The following is a 22,614-nucleotide window of genomic DNA, read 5'->3' on the forward strand; positions in this document are numbered from 1 at the left end:
CATGCTTTCCTTATCTCTTGCCCCTTCTGCCAATAAAAGTCTTCCATTGGGATACCTGGGTGGCTCAGCAGTTGAAAAGTCTGCCTTTGGCTCAGGGTGTGATCCCGGAGTTCCGGGATGGAGTCCCACATTGGACTCCTGCAGGGAGCCTGCTCCTAACTCTGCCTATGTCTCTGCCTCTCTGGGCCTCTCATGAATGAATGAATGAATAAATAAATAAATAAATAAATCTTTAAAAATAAATAAATAAAATAAAAGTTTTCCATGTTGGAGGCGCCTGGTTGGCTCAGTCAGTAGAGAATGTGACTGACTCTTGATCTTGACTGTGAGTTCAAGCCCTATGCCAAGTGTAGAGACTACCTGAAAATAAAAATTTAAAAACATAAAAAAACGACTTTTCCATTTTGTATAGTTCTTTAGAGATCCTATTAGCTAGATGGGATGCTGTCTGATTTATAAATTGCTAAATAAGGCCAATTTGATGGTTAAATTTATTAACAAAACTACCCAAATACCATCAATAAATAGTGCAATGGATATGAGTCTTACATATAGAGAAAAAACATTAAAATCTCATGTAACTTAAAGAGCAATCATGACATTTCAGGGGCACCTGGGTAATCAGTCGGTTCATCATCTGTCTTCGGCTGGGGTCATGATCCCAGTAGTCCTAGGATTGAGCCCTGCATTATTAGGCTCCTTGCTCAAGGGAGTCTGTTTCTCCCTCTTCCTCTACTCCTACCTCTGCTCCAGCTCCTTCTCTCTCTCAAATAAAATCTTGAGTAAAAAAAAAAAAGGAGTAATCATGACATTTCAAATACTGAGTATGGATACCTAAAACACTCTTTATATATTATTTTACACATAAGATATAATTCTATATATTTTGTTAAGATATTTATTTATTTCAGAGAGAATACAAGAAGCATGAGTGGTAGGAGAGGGAGAAGCAGACTCCCTGCTGAACAGGGAGCTTTAATGTGGGGCTCAATCCCAGGACCCTAAGATCATGACCCTAAGACCATGATCATGAAGGCAGACTCTTCACTGACTCAGCCACCTAGGTGCCCCTATAATTCTATTTAAATTGCAACATGGCAGATGCTTTAAAAACTCTCCAGGTACTTTGATAAAAGAAGATGTTAAATGTCATACTTTTCTAAAATTGGACATAATTTAAATGGATAACCACCTTCAGCTGGAGACTGAACACATAAAATGTTCTAGAGTCTCAATTAGACTGATAATTTTTTGGGACGCCTGGGTGGCTCAGTGGTTGAGCATCTGCCTTCAGCTCAGGGCATGATCCCAGGATCTGGGATCTGGGATCGAGTCCCACTTTGGGCTCCCTGTGGGGAGCCTGCTTCTCCCTCTGCCTATGCCTCTGCCTCTCTCTCTCTGTCTCATGAATAAATAAATCTTAAAAAAAAAAAAAAAGACTGATAATTTTCTAACTTATCTGGCTATTTTCTCTAGTAGCAGCAGCTTGTATTGAACTAGGGGTAGTTCTGCTATTTAACACAGATATTCTATTGTGTTCTACAAAGAACACAGTTCTGCTATTTTATTCCACCACAGATATTTAGGTCACTGACTTACTTCACTGGTGCCACAGAATTTATAACCACTTTGTTCCAATGCACTGTAAATCTGTTAATCACAAGATCACAGGAACTTACAAGTTTCCCTCAAAATAGCTAATTTCTAAACTCATCTCCTTACAAACAATGACAAAAAATAATTTAAAAATAAACAACAAAAAAATAAACAAAAGTGTTATTAAATTATTAACACTATTCATACATCGTATCTTAAACTAATATACGACATTTGAGAACATACTAACAGTGCTCACATTATCAGTCATTTCATCCAATAAATACTCCGAAAAGACTGGTTCTAGGATTTATTGTGCTGGGCCACACATACATAAATACTAAATATATATGTCTATCATTGAACACGATATCTACATAAATGGTCTCTCAAAAAGTACTATCAAAGGATATACTGTACATGAAAAAGTTTACAATTCAATATATTTACAAGGAAAATCTATACAGAAAGAGGGCAGAAAACAATATTCAAATTAAACCAAAGTACTCACGTTGATGCCCAACCCATCAAAGGATTTTCCCATCGCTCCCTGGTATCAAACTCCATCTTCCATTTCTTTGTGTTATTTACTCCAGACTGCATGTTATTGCGAGCAGGAACAAAGATCCTGACTTTTCTAGTTTTGATATGCTCTTCTGGAACACCAGTTAAAGTAGTAATATCCTACAGAAAAACAAGCAAACACATTTCTAACAGCTCATATACACTCTGATGTACTTTTGCTGCTTTGTATACCCATATAACCCTATTCAGATTTCTCAACTGGGGTTTTTAGCTTTCTGATTTCACCAACTCTACTATTTACCCTATATATTGCTATTTTGACATCTGAAAAAGATATATTGGGAGTAGTTAGGGTACAGTAGAAAAGGGTTCATGAAAAAAAAATTTAGGTGCCTTCTGTCCAACAAAACATTGGTAATTTCTGAAGTGTTTGCTCGTAGATGAACCTGTCATCAGTAGACTCTTATTTCATGAGCTGGTATAACTAGTAAGAGAGAAAAATTGTGAATGGAGTAAGGAGATATAAAATATTGATAACTTTTAAATAGAAAAAAGTCCATTACCAGTGATTTGTGTCAAACTGCTTACAACAAGGCATTTCTTTAGAGAAAGGCCTAAGCATTTTGGCAAACAAAATCAATTAACAACTTTAGATACTACCATTTTATCTCTCTTTGGTGAAATCTACTGAAAAGAAAATGATACATCAAATCTACTCTGCAAAAGTAAACCAAAAAAGTTACCATTGTTTTCATTTCACCTTTCTGTAAAAATTGTGTAGCTTTCTCTTTTTGAAAAAAAATTTTATCTAGTAACAAATGCTCAACTGACAAATGCATATAATTCTGATACCCCAGTTTAGACCTATTTCTCAAATATGGTACAATCAGGACACAAAATAGTAAAGTAATTCAGAATTTAAGTCTCCATTCAGTAATAGTAGAAACACTATATTTGATCAAAGTAAGATCATATCAGGGTTAACCATATTCTTATAAATGAAGCATTATCATATCATGGTTCACTTACTAAGGTAAATTTTAAATAACTGGTTAAAAACAACAGAGTAAACATGAAAATGATACCAAACTTGTGAAAACCGGAAAATTCTGTGAATTTCAATTTAATTGTAATAAATCCACTAAAGACAAATGTTTATTTAATTTATAGTTCCACTCTAAACAATATTATGGACCAAATAATTGTGTTAACACTTGGTGCTGCAAATAGGTACTGGGCAAATACTAAATATATTTCTGACTGCACTGGCCTTCCTACTCAGACTTAAAAAAAATTGTTTAGGGGCACCTGGGTAGCTCAGTCCATTGAGTGGCTGCCTTGGGCACTGGGCAAAGGTCAAGATCTCAGGATGCTGGGATTGAGCCCTATGTCAGGCCTGCTCAGTGGGGAGTCTGCTTCTCTCTCACTCTCTCTCTACCCTTCCCCCTGCTATGCTCAGGCTATCTTTCTCTAAATAAATAAATAAATAAATAAATAGTTTAAAGTTATTTTAGCTGGCAACCAATCTTCTGCTTGACATGATGTCTTTCTACTTACACCAATAACTAGGTGTGGTTACTTTGTCACAGCTTGTCTGGAGAAACTACCAAAATAACCCATATAAATATTTATTATACAAATACGCACTTCTAGTACATACCTACATTTTTAAAGTTTCTTTGTATACAGGATAAAAGCAGAATATGCACAACTGGCTCATAATTTTTAAACATATAACTAAACTAAGTTTTAGTTGATCATTTTTAATTGTCAAGTTCAATTTCAAAGAAATTTCAAGTATGATGACATCTGATGACTTAAAGAGCTTAAAGAAACTCATGGGAAGTCCTCAATAATTTGTCATATTAACTTATTTAATATTATATATTGATGTTAAATACATATATTTATTTTATACATTTTTTCAGCTATAGCTGAAGTGGGATATAACAAACAATGCACATGTATTATAAAATTACAGGATAAGGTATCATTTCCAAATTCCACAGCAAACCCTCCAATATGAGTTGAGTCCATAAACACTGGATCTACAAGTTAGCTACTTTTTAAGACTTACAGGAAAGGAAACTATTAAACTCTTAACACTAATTAATTAGCTCAGAAAGATGAGATGACAGGAAACATTACTTTCTCTTTATAATCTCCTATATTGTGAGATATATACACTAAAGTAATTTTTTAAACTTTTAAAAAAGGAAATAGCATTTCTTGATTTGTACTATCTATTAAAATAGAATAGGAAAATGATTTTTTCTTTAGGATGGAAAATCTCTCTTAAGTGGCTATAAAATGTTACCGAGCTCTTTTTATTTTGAACAACCATGAGTGCCTCCATAGCTTCTCAAAGTATAGCATTTTTTAAATTGATATTCCCCAATTTAAAGTTGATATTCCTCAATTTAAAGTTGGCACTGGCACAAATAAGTTACTGAATTTTGAAGACCAAGTTGTCCTGACACAGAATCCGTTTTTGCCGGCAAAAGACATGTAAGGTACTGCAGCCCAGTTGAGCTGCTGCCAAAGACGAGGATGAAAAGGCTTGGCATCGCTCACATACTTGACACCTAAAGGGCACAGAAGCTCTAAAATTCCTAGTCCCTGTAGGCACACTCTTAGTCTAGACAAACTGATTTCTCACACTTTTAAAATGCATTACGACACTATTGTTATCATTTCATCCACACAGCTTCAGCTAGTGACAGAAGAACCTGTCCTTTAAGCCACATTTCAATGGGCTAAAAGCTCCCACTCCAAGATTCCATTAAAACAATGTAATACTTGAAAAGAACTATGAGGCACTATATTGAAATCTTTACTTGTGCCTTGAAATCTTTGCTCTCCCTCAAAATAAATAAATAAAAACATCTGCAAACTAAACTACACTGAACCAAAAACCAAAGACATCAACTCTAGATTTCTACTCTGGTATTGCAATTTGGATCACCTGTGGTTTAAAACAAAACAAAACGCTGCTTATAAAAGATATGTTTTGAAGATGTCAATATTGCCTTTTATAGATTTCTCATTTTACTGGTAAAATATTTATAAATAACAATTCATGATATTCTATGACCACAGAAAAGCTAAATCGCATTTGATAAGAAGTCTTAAAGATTTTACCTGAAGAAACTCAAGACTCACTAGCTAATAATTATCTATAAATTTTAACACATCAAGTTACCCTTTGGATAATACACACTAATTTACTGAATTTCAAAACTTTTAAACAGATGAGTAAGCATAAAACCTATATTCCAATTATTAAAGAATGTCATTATCTTAAGTTTCACAATCATAGGTATAATAATGTGATTTTTAAGAAGCAATAATTAGTGATTTGTAGACTGAAAGGCATTCAAATATCTGCTACTGAAAAGATGCATATCATAATTCCAAAGTTCCACTCTTTCAGTATCATCTCTTCTACAATTTTAAATTCTGGAAGAGCGTACAGCTGACCTTCTATTTCATAAGTCTAGTTCAATGGAAGAGGAATTTTAAAAATCATTAAGAAAGTACATGCCAGCATATGTAAATAAACTTTATTCTTTCAAACACCGATTTCCATTATAAAATATTAGTTTTCCATATAAAAACTGTATGATTCGGTTATCAACTGTCCCCATTTATGTTGTGTGAATTCAACTTTTTTTTTTTTTTTTTTTTTTAACAAAGGAAGCAGGGAACAAGCAATGGGAAGTTGGTGTCAAAATGCAGAAAAACCTCCCAGCAAGCTTCTTGCAACCACCCAGGATTTAGAGTCTTGCTGGTCGCTCTCTTTTCAATACCAGAATTTCACACATTTCAATGACTATTATGACTTCAAAGAATCAAATTTTCATCATTGTCCGTCATCTGCCGGTTGATTTGTATAAAGGAGTTCTTCTGCATGCACTCCAAACAAAAGCCTCCTTACTTTTGTGGCTATATATCAAGTTTAAAAGTTTTGTTTGTGACAGTTGTGTCTTTGGTAAATTAGGGTAACACTGAAGGAGTGCAGCTGCTCTGCAGGAACCTCCTTTTTGGCACCATTTCACTTAAATAAAAACTGAATAATTAGCTTCTGCCTTTATTAAACCACAAAAATGCCACTGGCCTTAGTAATTACTTCCAGTTGCCCCACCCACTTAACCTTAATAGTTTACACTTGTCATAAAGAGAAATAAATGAAAAAGGTTTTCACCACTTTGGGGAATTTTTGATCTCCCCGTACATCCGTAAGAGCCAAAATTTTAACCAGGCTTTTTGATAATAAGTTCACTAAAACACACTGTTGAAAAGTTTTAATAAAGCACATACTGGAACATTAAGTACAAATATTGTTACAGAAACTTGTTCTACTGCAAACTTTTAGTTACCAATTATGTATTTAAATTTATTCCAGGGCTAAAACTGATCTAAATTTGAAGACTGCGTTTATATTCTACTTCAACCATGAGAGATGTTAAAAAGAAAACAATTTTAGATCTGTAATAAAAACTTCCTTTCAAGTACCCCACAGATACTTAGCACAAGAAATTCATGAAATGATCTCATAAATAATGAAGGGCATTTTATAAAATAAATTTTACACTTTGAAAAATATAAAGAGTTGACAGCATAACCAACAAATGTATTTAGTTATCACGGAAGAACTTGAAGCACTTCTAAAAAAAAAAATCAGTGGCCATAAAAATTAAGATACAAATAAAAATTGCAAAAATGCACTGATGTGGGAATCCAACCAGGTGATGAAACAGTGTTGGAATATAACATTACATTTTGCATACTGGGTAAGGGTATCATGGAACCAAAAGCTTTAAATAAAATGTTAAGATAGAAATAGTAACATGCAAATGACTGCAAATCATAAAACAAGTAAAAAAACTAAGAATTAGAGACATTTCTCAATCTCAAACCATTTTCATTACTCCCAGATCCTTCTGAGCAGGAGCAATGGTTAAAGCCAAAGGGCTGAGTCCCAAATGTGGGCAAACGAATAAGCTTTTCTTAATTTGCTATCTATAAAATCAAAATGAGGTAAAATGACAACTAACATACATAAAATGCATACCTCAGACAACAAAAAGAATATATCTCATTTACTCAACATATTTTTCAGCACCTACTATGTATTAGTTATTGGACACAATGCTCAAAACAGTACATGCATCGTCTCTATTCTCATGAAAATTAATATGAACTTTTTAAAAAGGACAGGGTGAATAAATAGTAAAAAGCTGGTGTTAAGATGCAGAGAATCTCCCATCTTCCTTGAAAACTTTGTAATCAAAATACAACAAAGGGTTTTGTAATTAGAGTCAGTAAATTGCTACAAGTCTGGAGAAGAGAAAAATGTAGCTTTTCCAAAGAGCTGAATGTCCCATTTGTTGTATACATCAAAAACACGGAGTCAAATATACATTAAATTGGTTTTACAAAGTATGAAAACACATACTAGTAAGCCTATGACACTCATGTAATTGAAAAAATAAGATATAATTTGCCTTTATTTGTTTCAACTCAAAATCAAAGATCCTACTATGCCAATTTAGTTATGCCAGGGGCTGCAGAGCATATAAAGACAAAATTTTGGAACACCTGGGTGACTCAGTGGTTGAGCATCTGCCTTCAGCTCAGGGCGTGTTCCCAGAGTGGTGGATAGAGTCTCTCACTAGGCTCCCCACAGGGAGACTCCTTCTCCCTCTGCCTGTCTCTGCCTCTGTGTCTCTCATGAATAAATAAAATCTTAAAAAAAAAAAAAAAAAAGACAAGATTTTATTCCTAAGTTTACAATTTGTACACCCATAGTGGGAGTAATGTGTGGGAGAAATAACTAAATAATCATATCGTGAAATACAATATTGGGTAACAGCAAGGAAGTAGAATTCAGATAAATCTGGAGGAAACCCAGCCAGCTCCACCATTTGTTACATGTGCAATACTGACAAGCTATTTCACCTTTCTGTATGTCCGTTTCCTCCTTTAAACTGTATCACAGTACCTGTGTCATAGCACTGTTTGGAAGGATTAAATCAGGTTTTAAAGGTGAAAGAGTATCAGAAAATACATGATGATGAGGGACAAAGAAGATGATTCCTTCAGGATACTTATGATTTTAATGAGACTGGTAAACACTGTAACAGTATTAGAAATTTATAAAAATATATCCATATGCCTAACACCCTAGCAACTGTTTTAACTGTTTTTACCTACCAATAATTATCCATATCATATCCACTTTACATAGTTAAACCAATAATATTTTGCACTGATTATTTTTAAGTATCATATCACTACGTTTTTTAACCCAGTGCTCATATTTGTTTTAATGGCCTCATTAAAAATCTATTAAGTTGATATGTCACATTGTCTTAGCCATTTTGTCAGGGAGCCCTCTTGTTTAACTATAGATGCCAATAGTTAACCAGAAATAGACAAGACTGCTTAACTCAAGTTCTAACTAAAACCCATTGTGCTTATTTCTTATTGCACTTCTTCAGGCATTGACAAAGACATTTTGCAATGACTGGAACATTCCAACACCAGACCAGAAAAGCCCAGATAGTAATGGAATGCCTAGAAGACCATACCCCACGTATCCCCTTCTCAGCCCATATGGGATCATGGTCTAAACACATATGGACTGCCACCCATGATCATACACTCTGCTTGCTTTCTTATATGGAACCCCCACCCTCCTCAAACTCTCCCAATAAAACTCTAGGTATCCATTTTGCCAGCAGAGAAGTAGGTTGTAAAGGCTTGTGCCTGCCACTTGCAAAGGCTGCTGGCACCTGAATTAAATTTCTCTCTTTCTCTTTTCCAAATCCTTGTCTCTTGAGTTATTGGCTTCTGTCGCAACAAGTTTGTTCAGCAATAGTGTTGGCAAACACAGCTAGAAGCTATGCTTCAGATTTTTCCAGGCCCCTCAGGAATCCCTGGGATGGAGCAGTTGGCTAACACAGTGCACGGGGATTCACTCATTTATTTCCTGAGTTAGTGGCTATGACAGACTGATCAGCAACAATTTCTCATTGTTGAAAAATCAAATTGTTTCATTATTATTGCCTTTCAAATACACTGCAATGAAAATCCCAGTAAGCTGATTCCTTTAACTGTCATGGAGGGTAAAATTGACAAAGTCAAAGGTTATAAGAATTTTCAGGGTCCCTGAAATGTTATCAAATTGCTTCCCAAAACTGTGGTCAAATTTTATATTGCCACCAACAAGATAGGCCAACTTCCATTTATTCTTTAAAGGCATAGAAACACAGGTATATATTGAATTTATTGGCTTGAATTTATTTAGTGTGTATTCTTCCACATGGAACTACAAAGGAGAGGATGAGTTTGGTGTTTGACTTGTAAAAACATATCAAAAAATTAACAAAATTTCTTCAAAATTGACCCAAGTGATATTATGTTACTTTATAAGAGCAGCTACCAGAAGAAACCAACATGAGATGGTAACACTCACCTAAAATCTAACTACCTAAAATATAATTCTGAAACATCATACAAATATGCAATCTCTTTGTAATTGTAGGGACCAAGGGCAGGACATCTCAAGACAGGACAACTTAGCATGAACATTATTTTGATTTAAAAACAATCAAAACCCAGCAGATTTAGGAAAATCTCTTTACTTCCCCCCTTAACTGCCTGCTTGTGCCAGAAAAAGAGCTATTAACAGAGTCCTCTTTACTAAGAAACTTATGTATATAATAAGGCAATTTTTTTAACACCTCTTCTTACTTTCCCACTAATGGTCTTTCTGCCCATTGTAGCTTCAGACTCCTACCCTCTCCTTAGCTCAGATAAGCATCACATTGCTCAACTGTGTTTGGAATTCCATGTCTATGTGAATTGCCATATGTACACTATTAAATTTGGTTTTCTCCTGTTAATCTGTCTCATATCAACTTGATTCTTAGTTCATCCTGAAGGACCCTGAAGGGCAGAATAAATTCTTCCTCCCCAACATAATGGTGTGGGGATGGCAAAAATTTTCAGATCAGTACTGTACACAGTCTATTTTGTAGTGCATGATTTGACATACAGGGTAGCTAGATCAAGTCTGCTAAGCAGCTATTTCATGACAGAATAGTACGATTTTTTTTTTTCAGAATGCTACAATTTTAAAAAAATGATACAGAAATAAACTTCTCCCCCCCAAATCAGGAAAATCCATTGGAACACATCAATCAGTTTTACAGGGAAACACTTGAAACAATCTTTATTTTCTATAAACTTCGAAACAAGTGAAAGTTACTACAAAAGTCATGCTTCACAAATAAATGATCAATATTGCCTCAGTGAAAACCAATATGCTTCACTGAAGCATTCTTAAGTTATTAAGCTAACAATTTTTTAACTTAACAAGAAGAAAGTTATAATAATAATGATCAACTTTTTAAGAATTAAAAAGACTTAATTTTTGCTTTCTAATCCAATGCTCCCAAAGGTTTTGGATTTTTAAATCACTAAGTCATGTAGCTATATAAGACATGTGAGAGCTTTTTCAGAAACTGAAAAGGACAAAAGAGTGTAGCCACAAAGCACTTGGAAGTCACATATTACAGTTTGTAAAGATCCAATTTGTATTTTTTAATCAAATAGTCCTCCACATCCCCTGGTAACAAATTAAAAGGCTGACATAAATTAAAAATTATTACAAAAGCAAAAAAAAAACAATTATTACAAAAGTGACAGCAGTAAAGAACTAAATAGGATATAACTGCTGATTAATATTAAGGCAAAGGAATAGAAGAAGGTAAATAAACTTCTTAAAATCAAGAGATGATTTAAGCAATAAATGAAATTAAATCTGGAAAGGAAGCTGGAAATAATAAAAAATAATGGGTCCAAAGCTAAATGCTTCTGGTTTAATAAAGCAATATTCAAGAGGCAATGATATGAAAGTCAAACTACATTGTGAGGAGGCACATAAACTATGTAAGACAATTTCTTGTTAATTTAATGTAAGAATAAAAGTGAAAGTACCCAAGAGAAGTCTCCTTTTTGCCTTAGGAAATGACAGTTAACTGAAAATATTAGTGACAACAGGGGACCCCTAAGCAAGTAAATATATACATGCACATACGCACGCATGTGCATACATATCCATTCATATCTTAAACATTGTATTATAACTCAAAAAGCATACATGTACATCCTTTTAATAAAATAATAACAGGGCCAGTACTTAACAGGTATAGGTCCAGTGAGTAAATTCCAAATGTCATTTCTTCCACTAGCCACCAAGAAAATATATCATAGTTTTGGCTTCTTTTTTTTTTTTTTAATCTACTTATATTTATTATTCATGACAGAAACAGAGAGACAAAGAGGCAGAGACACAGGCAGAGGGAGAAGCAGGCTCCATATGCACGAAGCCCGACGTGGGACTCGATCCCAGGTCTCCAGGATCAGGCCCTGGGCTGAACGCGGCGCTAAACCGCTGAGCCACCCGGGCTGCCCAGTTTTGGCTTCTTAAATATGAAGTTAGAATATAAAAACATCTGTGAAACATGCTGGGTCCAAAATTTGTTTAGAATTTTGTGATTTCTTTACACTACAATCTTTTATAATTGTTTCACCTCCACTTAATTCGACAGAAATTGTTTATTAGAAATTCATCGGTATTGTCTTTTCAAAGTATTCAACAGAACTGTCACGAAAAGAACTTTGTCCCCTATATAGCAATCAGATCATAGTATTCAATTAAATTATGTAATTACAATTTCAAGTAAAACTGGCATAAAAATCTGTGGAAACAAACACAACTGAGTCTTAGTAAGCATATGACTCAATTACAAAGAGCTGAAGTCTGGAAGTATACTAAAATGAAACCTAAATTAAGCCATAGTATGTAGTGTGTTCGGGTGTCAGAAAGTATGTTTTAAAGAAAGAGCTGAATCAGTAACTGAGCAAATTGTTAAAGGTAGGTTAAAAAAAAAAAAGGTAAAATATTCATTAACAAAGCCATTATTGTACAAGAACTGTCACAGTGTAGAAAGTACATGGACTTTTACTGCCACCCATGATGGAGTAATTGTTACCAGACTTCCTCTTGCCATATAAAACTGGGAAAATTATTTTAAGCAACTATTTTCAGGTACTGGACAACTAGATAGTAGGCAGAATCATACTGTAATCCCTGGAAAAAGAATTCATGATGTAGCCCTTAACTGTCTCAGCTTTATCCCTGGAAGCACAGTGCAGACCACTGGGAAGCCCAAGCAGAACACAGGAGTTCTCAAAGCAGAGTAGGTAGGGACCAGTTTAGGGATGGTGAGGTAACAAACATTTGTGAAGCAGAGTTCTAAAGAGGAGCAATGAGGCAAAATAAATAAAAGGCAACCGAATTAGAAATAAAGAAGTAAAATCATCTCTGTTCACAGATTTATAGGATTCCATATACACTCACAAAAACTGTTAGAACTAATGAACAAGTTCAGCAAAGTGGCAGGACAAAAAAACAACACAGAAAACATAGTTGTGTTTCTAAATGCTACCAATAAACAATATGAAAACAAAATTAAGATAATAATTCCATTTACAATAATATCAAAAAGAATAAAATGCCTGGGAATAAACTTAACCAAAAAGGTGAAAGACATGTACACTGAAAACTACACAACACTGCTTAAGGAAATTAAAGATGTCAAAAATAAATGGAAAGACATGGCATGTTCATGGACTGAAGTCTTAATATTATCAAGATGATAGTATTACCCAAATCAATGTACAGACTCTATCAAAATCTCAATCAAAATCTCAGTGATATTTTCTACAGAAACAGAAAAATTCATCACAAAATTCATATGGAATTTTTGCTTCAAAACAATCTTGAAAAAAAAGAAAAAAGTTGGAAGATGCAATTGTTTTGATTTCAAAACTTATTACAAAGCTATAGTTCTTGAAATAATATAGTACTTGAAATAATACTGGTATAAGAAAAAAAAAACTGGTAGAAGTATGGATAAAGGCCAATGTAATAGCCCCAAAATAAACTCTTGCATATACGGTCAACTGATTTTCTTTTTTTTTTTTTTTTTAAAGATTTTATTTATTTATCCTTGATAGACAGAGAGACAGAGAGACAGAGAGAGAGAGAGAGAGAGAGAGAGGCAGAGACACAGGCAGAGGGAGAAGCTGGCTCCATGCCGGGAGCCTGACGCGGGACTTGATCCCGGGACTCCAGGATCGCGCGCCCTCGACCAAAGGCAGGCGCCAAACCGCTGAGCCACCCAGGGATCCCCAGGTCAACTGATTTTCAACAAGAGTATCAAGACCGGTCTACTTCAAGGTTTATTAATAGTGAAGAAAGAATGCTAAAGCAGAAACGGGACTTCAGGTACCTTCTAGATTGTGAGACCCAGTGCCTCTCTCCCACTCTCCTGAAGACTTTTGTCTCCTTTGACAAATATTGTATGACTGTGCTCATAAGAGGAACCAATGATAGGCAAATTCATAGAGACAGAAGGTATAATAAAGTTACCAGAGATGTGGTGAAGTGGGTAATGGGGAGTAAATGGGGTAACCCATTTAATGAGTTCTGTTTGGAAACGTGAAAAAGTTCTGGTAATGGATACTGAGGATGTCTGCACAACACCTGTAAATGAGCTTAAGGCCACTGAATCATACACTTAAAAATGGCTAAAATGGTGAATTTTGTGTTATGCATATTTACCACAATTTAAAAAAAAAAAAGAAAGTGGAATGGCATCTTTAAAGTGTTAAATTAAAAACTTTCAACCTATATCCAGTGAGAAAGTCCATAACATTCAATATCCCCTTACCCCACAAATTCATGTCTTGAAAGCTTAATTCCAAACATGATGGTATTTGGAGACATGATGGGCCTTTGGGAAGTAATTTGGTTTAGATGAGTTATGATGTAGGGTCCTTATAATGAGATTAATGCCCATATAAGAGACACCTGAGCACGTGTTTGCTCATGCCTACCCACACACTCATATTCACTCTCATTCTCTCTCTTGTTCTCTCTCCCTCCCTCTCACTCTGCCATGTGAGGACAAGGTAAAAAGGCAGCCATCTACAAGCCTTGAAGTTTATCCTAACCAGAAACCAACCATGCTGGCATTTGGATCTAGACTTCTAGCCTCCAAAACTGAGAAAATAAATTTCTGTTATATATATACCCCTCAGTCTATGGTATTTTGTTATGGCAGCCTGAGCTAAGACAAGGTCTTTCAAAAGCAGAGGCAAAATGAAGGCATTTCCAGAACACAACTGTTGAGAGATTCTGTCCCAATAAACCTGCACTACAAGAAGTGTTCAAATGAAGTTCTTCAGGCTGAAAGAAATACCAAAGATATAGAAATCTATATCTATATGGAGGAATGAAAAATACAAAAAATGGCAAATTAGTGAGTAAATATAAAAGATTTTTCTCCTTGTTTTGTAGTTTCTTTAAAAATAACTGATTGTGGAATCCCTGGGTGGCTCAGCGGTTTAGCGCCTGCCTTCGGCCCAGGGCATGATCCTGGAGTCCCCGGATCAAGTCCCACATCAAGCTCCCTGCATGGAGCCTGCTTCTGCCTCTGCCTATGTCTCTGCCTCTCTCTCTCTCTCTCTCTCTCTCTAAGTCTCTCATGAATAAATAAATAAAATCTTTAAAAAAAATAAATAACTGTCTAAAGCAGTATTAATAATTTACTATGAGGTTTACAACATTTTTGGAAGTAAAATGTATGTCAACATTAACACAAAGGACTAGTGTAACAGATGGAAGCAGCGTTTCAAGGTTATGTTACATGTAAAGTGATATATTACTAGTTTATGGCAGAATGTAAAAACTTAAGAATGCATACTATAAATCCCTAAAGGAACTACTTAAAAAAAAAAAAAAAAAAAGAAGAAGTACAGATAAACATTGACAGAGGAGATAAAAAAGGTTTCTAAAAATGTACTTAATCCAAAATTATGAAGGCAAAAGGGTAGAGGGTGAAAATCAGATGGGTATTAAAAGGCAGATTATACTTTAACAGAAATATACTATATTAACAAAAATGAAGGATAAAAAAAATGAAGGATAAAAATTATATTATCAACTCAACAGATGCAAAAAAGCATTTCACAAAATTTAACATTGATTTATGATAAAAATTCTTTTTTTTTAAGATTTTATTTATTTATTCATGAGAGACGGTGATAGAGGCAGAGATACAGGCAGAGGGAGAAGCAGGCTCCATGCAGGGAGCCCGACGCGGGACTCGATCCTGGGTCTCCAGGATCACACCCTGGGCTGAAAGTAGTGCTAAACCGCTGAGCCGCCCAGGCTGCCCTATGATAAAAATTCTTAACAAAGTTAAGTGTAGAGGGAATGTATCTCAACATAATAAAAGCCACATGACAAGCCCAAAGCTAACATCATACTCAATGGTGGAAAGCTGAAAGCTTTCCTTTAAGATCAGAAACAAGACAAGTATGCCCACTCTTGCCACTTCTGTTCAACATAGGATTGGAAGTCCTACCCAGAGCAATTAGGAAAGAAAAAGATATAAAAGACATCCAATTAAGAAAGTAAGAAGTAAAATAGTCACTATTCTCAGTTGACATACTATTACATATACAGAAAACTAAATACTCTACCAAAAAACTGTTAGGGGCACCTGGGTGGCTCAGTTAGTTAAGGATCTGCCTTCAGCTCAGGTCATGATCCTGAGGTCCTGGGATCAAGCCCCATGTTGGATTTTCTCTCTCCATCAAGTAAATAAATAAAATCTTAAAAAAAAAAAAAAAAAAAAACCTGTTAGGGATCCCTGGGTGGCGCTGCGGTTTGGCGCCTGCCTTTGGCCCAGGGCACGATCCTGGAGACCCGGGATCCAGTCCCACGTCGGGCTCCCAGTGCATGGAGCCTGCTTCTCCCTCTGCCTGTGTCTCTGCCTCTCTCTCTCTGTGACTATCATAAATAAATAAAAATTTTTAAAAAAAACCTGTTAGAATTAAAAGTGAACTTAATATAATTGCAGGGAACAAAAGTAATATAAAAAAAACCTGGTGCATTTCTACACACTAGCAATAAACTATCAGAAAGAGAAATTGAAAAAACAATCCCATTTCAAATAGCATTCAAAAAGGGTCCCTGGGTGGCTCAGTCAGTTGAGCATCTGACTCTTGATTTCAGCTCAGGTCATAATCTCAGGATCATGAAATGATCCCTGTGTTGGGCTCTAGCTCAGTGCAGAGTCTGCTTGTCCATTTCCCTCTGCTCCTCCCAGTGATTGTGCGCGCGCTCTCTCTCTCAAATAAATAAATAGATAAATAAATAAAAAATAAATATAAAGTCTTAAAATAAAAAGTATGGGGACACCTGGGTGGCTCAGGGAGTGATCCTGGAGTCCCAGGATCAAGCCCCCATCAGGCTTCCTGCATGGTGCCTGCTTCTCCCTCTGCCTAGGTCTCTGCCTCTCTCTGTCTCTTTCATGAATAAATAAATAAAATCTTTAAAAAAATAGCAAGAAAAGAACATATCTAGGGGTACCTGGGTGGCTCAGCCAGTTAAGGATCTGCCTTCAGCTCAGGTAACAATCCTGAGGTCCTGGGATCAAGCTCCATGTCATGCTCCCTGCTCATCAGGGAGCTGCTTCTCCTCCCTTAGTCCCTCCACACCCCCATGTTTGGGCGCACACACTCTCTCTCTCAAATAAATAAATAATAATTAAAAAAGAAAATTCCCAGGAATAAATTTAACCAATTATATAAACCTATATACTGGAAACTATATGATATTGATAGAAGAAAATGATGAAGACATAAAAAAATGAAAGATAGTCCATGCTCATGGATTAGAAAAATATTGTTAGAATGTCCATAGAACCCAAAGCAATCCACAGATTCAACACAATTCCTATCAATATTCCAATGGGGGTTTTCTTAAATGGAACAAACACAGTCCTAAAAAGGACCCCAAATAGCCAACCATTCTTGAGAAAGAACAAAGCTGGAGGAATCATACATCCTGATTTTTAACTATATTGCAAACCTACAGTTGGCATAAAAGTTCACATAGATCAACAGCACAGAGTAGAGAGCTCAGAAATAAACCCCTTATAGTCAATTAATTTACAACTAATGAGTGAAAAATACAAATGGAGAAAGGACAGTTCCTTCAAAAAAGGCATTTGGGAAAACTGAACAACCCATGAAAAAGAATGAAATTAACTACTATCTTATACCATATACAAAATTCTCAAAATGTATTAAAGAATAGAATGTAACACTTGAAACCATAAAACTTTAAGAAGAAAACACAGACAGGGGTGCCTGAGTGGCTCAATCAGTTGAGTGTCTGCTTTTGGCTTGGGTCATGATCTCAGGGTTCTGGGATCAAGTCCCACATCAGGCACCCTGCTCAGTGGGGAACCTGCTTCTCCCTTTCCCTCTGCCTGCAGCTCTCCCTGCTTGCATTCTGCCAAATAAATACATAAAATCTTAAAAAGAAGGAGAAGAGGAGGAGGAGGAAGAAGAAGGGTTAGAGGAAGAGGAGGAAACACAGACAATAAGCTCCCTGACATCAGTCTAAGCAATGACTTTTCAGATTTGACACTGAAATCAAAGGCAAGAAAAGCAAAAATAAATAATTGGACTAATCAAATGATAAAGCTTCTACACAGCAAAAAACCACCAACAAAATGAAAAGGCAACCTATTGAACAAGAGAAAATGTTTGCAAATCATGTATCTGATAAGGGGTCAGGATATATCCAAAATATATAAAGAATGCATACAACTCAATAGCCAAAACAAAAACAAAAACAAAAACAAACAAACAAACAAACAAAAAAACAACCAAACCAACCTGATTTAAAAATTGGCAGAAAGGGGTGCCTGTGTGGCTCAGTCTGTTGGGCGACTGACTCTTGGTTTTGGCTCAGATCATGATCTCAAGGTCTTGAGATCAAGCCCCGTGACAGGCTCAGTGCTTGGTGTGAAGTCTGCTTAAGTTTCTCTCTCCCTCTCTCTCTGCCCCTCCCTCTGTCCTTGCATGCTCTCTCTTAAATAAATGTCTTTTTTTAAAAATTGGCATAAGATCTGAATAGATATTTTTCCAAAAGGTACATGAAAAGATGCTCAACATCATTAGCCAGCAGGGATTTTAAATACAAATGAAAATGATAGGACACCTGAGTGGCTCAGTGGCTGAGAGTCTGCCCTCAGTTCAGGCATGATCCTGGGTCCAGGGATCGAGTCCTGCATCCGGCTCCCTGAAGAGAGCCTGCTTCTCCCCATGCCTATGTCACTGCCTCTCTCTCTGTGTGTCTATCATGAATAAGTACATAAAATCTTAAAAAAAAAAAATCAAAATGACAATGACATTGCTATACACTTGTTAAAGTGGCTACTATAAAAGACAGGAAATAACCAGTGATGGCAGGTATGTGGAGAAAAGGGAACCCCCTTTGTGCACTGTTGATGGAAATATAAACTTGTGCAGTCGCTATAGAAAACAGTATGGAGGGTCCTCAAAAAGTTAAAAATAAAACTACCATATTATCCAGCAATTCTACTTCTGGATATTTATCTGCAGAAAACAAAAACACTAACACAAAAAGATACATGCACTCCCATGTTCACTGTAGCATTATTTACAATAGCCAAAATATAAAAACAACCTAAATGTCAATGAATAGATGAATGGATAAAGAATTCATGGTGTGTGTGTGTGTGTGTGTGTGTGTGTGTGTGTGTGTGTGTGTACATAATGGAATATTATTCAGCCATAGAAAAGAATGAGACTTTCCCATTAATGACAATATGGATGGACCTCACAGAAACTGTGCTAATGAAATAAGTCAGAGAAAGACAAATACTGCATGATTTTTTTTTTTATGTGTGGAATCTTAACAACAATAACAAAACAAAACACCAAGTCCACGGATAGAGAACAGATTGGTGGTTGCCAGACATGAGGACTGGAGTCAAAGAAATGGGTAAAGTTGCCCCCCCCCAAAAAAAAAAGAAAGAAAGAAAAGAGAACTCACATGGGGATTAAAAGGCAGAGATTGTCAAACTAGGTAAAATAAAAGAGCCAAACTTTATTTATTTATTTTTAAAGATTTTAATTATTTGAGAGAGAGGACACAAGCAGGGGGAGCAGCAGGCAGAGGAGGAGTGAGAATCAGGCTCCCCACTGAGCAGGGAGCCCAATATGGGACTCAATTCCAGGCCTCTGGGATCATGACCCAAGCCGAAGGCAGATGCTTAACCAACAGAGCCACCCAGGCGCACCTACATGTGCAAGAGACAAACTTTAAATATAAGCTCACAAATAGATTTAAAGTAAAGGGGTTAAAATATGATGCACCATGCAAAACTATGAAAACAGGAGCAACTATATTAATATCACCAAAGCAGACTTCAGAATAGGGATCAGCACCAGGAAAAGGAGGACAGTACAGAGGGATAAAAAATATCAATTCATCAAGCACACATAACACTCTTCAATGTTTACGTATCTAATAGTAGAGCTTCAAAGTAAGTGAAGCAAGTAAGTGACCAACATAAGAAACAGACAAATTATAGTTTGAGATGTTAACACTACTCTCAGTAACTGACAGAAGATACAGACAAAATTATTAGGAAGGATGAAGAAAATGTGAACACTATTAACCCCAACTTAAAACTGAATTGAAATTTATAGAACACCAAACTCCAAAACTAGAATATGCACATTCTTTCCAGGTATACATGGAACATTCATGAAGACAGGCCACATTCTGAGCCATTAAAAAAATAGTCTCAAAAATTTTCAGAACTGAATTCAGAGTGTGTTTTTGACTACAATAAAGTTAAATTAAATTAGAAACCAATATAAATGTAGTTCACCAAAGAGAAGTACTATAGACATTTTAAAAGATGATCACCTACATTGTTCTGGAAAGGTGTTGTAACAAGAAAGAATATAGACTGACACATAAGGTAGGGAGAGTGTTTCTTTCTTTTTTTTTTTTTAAGATTTTTATTTATTCATGAGAGGCAGAGAGAGAGGCAGAGACACAGGCAGAGGGAGAGAAGCAGGCTCCATGCAGGGAGCCCGACGTGGGACTCGATCCCAGGTCTCTAGGATCATGCCCAGAGTGGAAGGCAGATGCTAAACTGCTGAGCCACCCAGGGATCCCAGGGAGAATGTTTCATAACTTCCTCAGATACATTCTTTATACCATAAACTCTGTTAAAATGTATTATAATAGTAACAGCAGTACTGTTATGCATTTTGTATACATTTATGATAGAAATCTCATCCAGAAATCGATAGTACAATGACAGCTAACTTCATAATGTTGATCTTCAGGATGTACTAAACTTTGAAGCACTTTCAATGCATTTAAGTATTATGTGTTTTTGTTGTTCTCTACTTCTTAGACATATTAGGTAGAATCTGTTATACCCATATATATGCCAGAGTCTGAAAGGTATCCATAGATGCTAGGACCACGTATGCTAGGACTATGAATGCTAGGAAAAAAAGCACAGGCTATGAAGAGCCATATCCCTAAAATTATACAGAGTTAATTACTAAAAACCTCAGAAGTATTCTGTATCAATTATCTTTAGGTATCAAAAATATTTGAAATATTGATACTAACCCCTTTGATTTAATAATCCCACTCAAAGAATCAATCCTAAAATAATGATGTTATCAAAGCCTACACTTAGGTACGAAGTTGTTCGTTCTAGCACTGTGTATAATGCGAAAAATTTTAAATAATGGGAAGCATAACAATAGATGTTATTATGGTATAGCCATACAATGAAACAGTACATATCCATATATCCATTTACAATTATGCTTTTGAATAATTTTAAAGATATTCACAATATAATGTCAAATGAAATGAAAAAATGAAAAAATAGGATATCAAACTATAAAGCATGATTTGTGTTATACATAAATATGTTGGATGTTGGTGTGTTCAAATATTCATATAAAAATGGAGTAATATCACTAAGACTGAAATTAAAGATGATTTTAATTTTCTTTGTATTTTTACATTCCAAGTTAATATTTCTACAATGTACTTATTTTACTGTTAAAATCAGTAAAGTTTTTAAAATTATATGACTGTAACAACTGAATATAATATATAATAAGATGAATAAGGCCTTCAGAAACTTCTTTGGAGTAATAGTTTAAAATTCCCATTAAAAGGTTATAAGCAGGGCACCTAGGTGGCTCAGTCAGTTAAGCGTCTGCCCTCAGCTCAGATCATGATCTAGGATGGAGCCCCATGTCAAGCTCCCTGGTCAGTGGGAAGCCTCTGCCTCTCCCCCAGTTCATGCTCATTCTCTGATCTTTTTTTAAAAAAAGTTTATAGGGGGATCCCTGGGTGGCTAAGTGGTTTAGCACCTGCCTCTGGCCCAGGGCATGATCCTGGAGTCTAGGGAATGAGTCCCACATCAGGATCCCGCATGGAGCCTGTTTCTCCCTCTGCCTGTGTATCTGCCTCTCTCTCTCTCTCTGTCTCTCATGAATAAATAAACAGACTCTTTAAAAAAAGTTTATAAATGACTAACAAACCTTCTCACTGAGGGGTGCCTGGGTGGCTCAGTCGATTGTGCCTTTGGCTTACAGAGCCCCACTAGTCTGATGGACTCTATGCTCAGCAGGGAACCTGCTCTTCCCTCTCCCTCTGCCTCCTGCTCCCCCTGCTTGGGCTCTCTCTGTCAAATAAATAAATGAAATCTTTAACAAAGAAAAAAAAATTCTCATTGAAACAAAACTATATATCAATACATCTATACAACTGATTGTCAGAAACTATATGAGATAGTTACATCAAAGATGATTTAGTAAAATGCCACAGGCTGTTAGAAGGCAAGTTACATAACAAAAATAATTAAATACACACACATACATACACAAAGAACACAATGATGTATTAACATAAGACCACTGTAACTGAGGTCAATATTTTGCTCCAAAATCCCCAGCACTCAAGTGTCTGAGTAGAAATGTGACTCAGAATAGTAGTCTTCTGGGATCCCTGGGTGGCGCAGCGGTTTGGCGCCTGCCTTTGGCCCAGGGCGCGATCCTGGAGACCCGGGATCGAATCCCACGTCGGGCTCCTGGTGCATGGAGCCTGCTTCTCCCTCTGCCTGTGTCTCTGCCTCTCTCTGTGTGTGTCTATCATGAATAAATAAATAAAAATTAAAAAAAAAAAAAAGAATAGTAGTCTTCTCAAGACTTCAGATTCAGTTATGTATCACAATCGTAATTTCAGTTTGCTTCTCTTCATACAAACAACTTCACGTAGGGGGAAAAAAGGAAGGAAAAGAGCTTTTATTGAATGATGAAATAAATAAGATATTGTATCTCCTCTTGTTTAAAGTAGATAGTCTCAAAAAAATAATAATAAGTAATAAGTAGATATTCTCAATTAACTTCCAAAACAAATCTGAAGGGGATCCCTGGGTGGCGCAGCGGTTTAGCGCCTGCCTGCCTTTGGCCCAGGGCGGGATC

The 22,614-nt window shown here is 35.9% G+C and overlaps 1 protein-coding gene across 6 annotated transcripts in view; it reads right to left on the reverse strand.

Annotated features, from left to right (window-relative positions):
- The window catches only part of NDUFS4 (NADH:ubiquinone oxidoreductase subunit S4), a 113,570-nt gene that overhangs the window by 31,489 nt on the left and 59,467 nt on the right, over positions 1-22,614 (reverse strand). For all 6 annotated transcript variants that reach the window (XR_007410346.1, XR_007410345.1, XM_025434361.3 and 3 more), the window contains exon 3: positions 2,108-2,280. Coding sequence is in view for 4 of the 6 variants with exons in the window: in XM_025434361.3 (XP_025290146.3) it covers positions 2,108-2,280 (173 nt within the window). In the remaining 2 variants the exon portion in view is untranslated. The remainder of the gene's footprint in view (positions 1-2,107; positions 2,281-22,614) is intronic.

Source organism: Canis lupus, chromosome 4 (genome assembly GCF_003254725.2).
Source record: "Canis lupus dingo isolate Sandy chromosome 4, ASM325472v2, whole genome shotgun sequence".
NCBI lineage: Eukaryota > Metazoa > Chordata > Mammalia > Carnivora > Canidae > Canis > Canis lupus.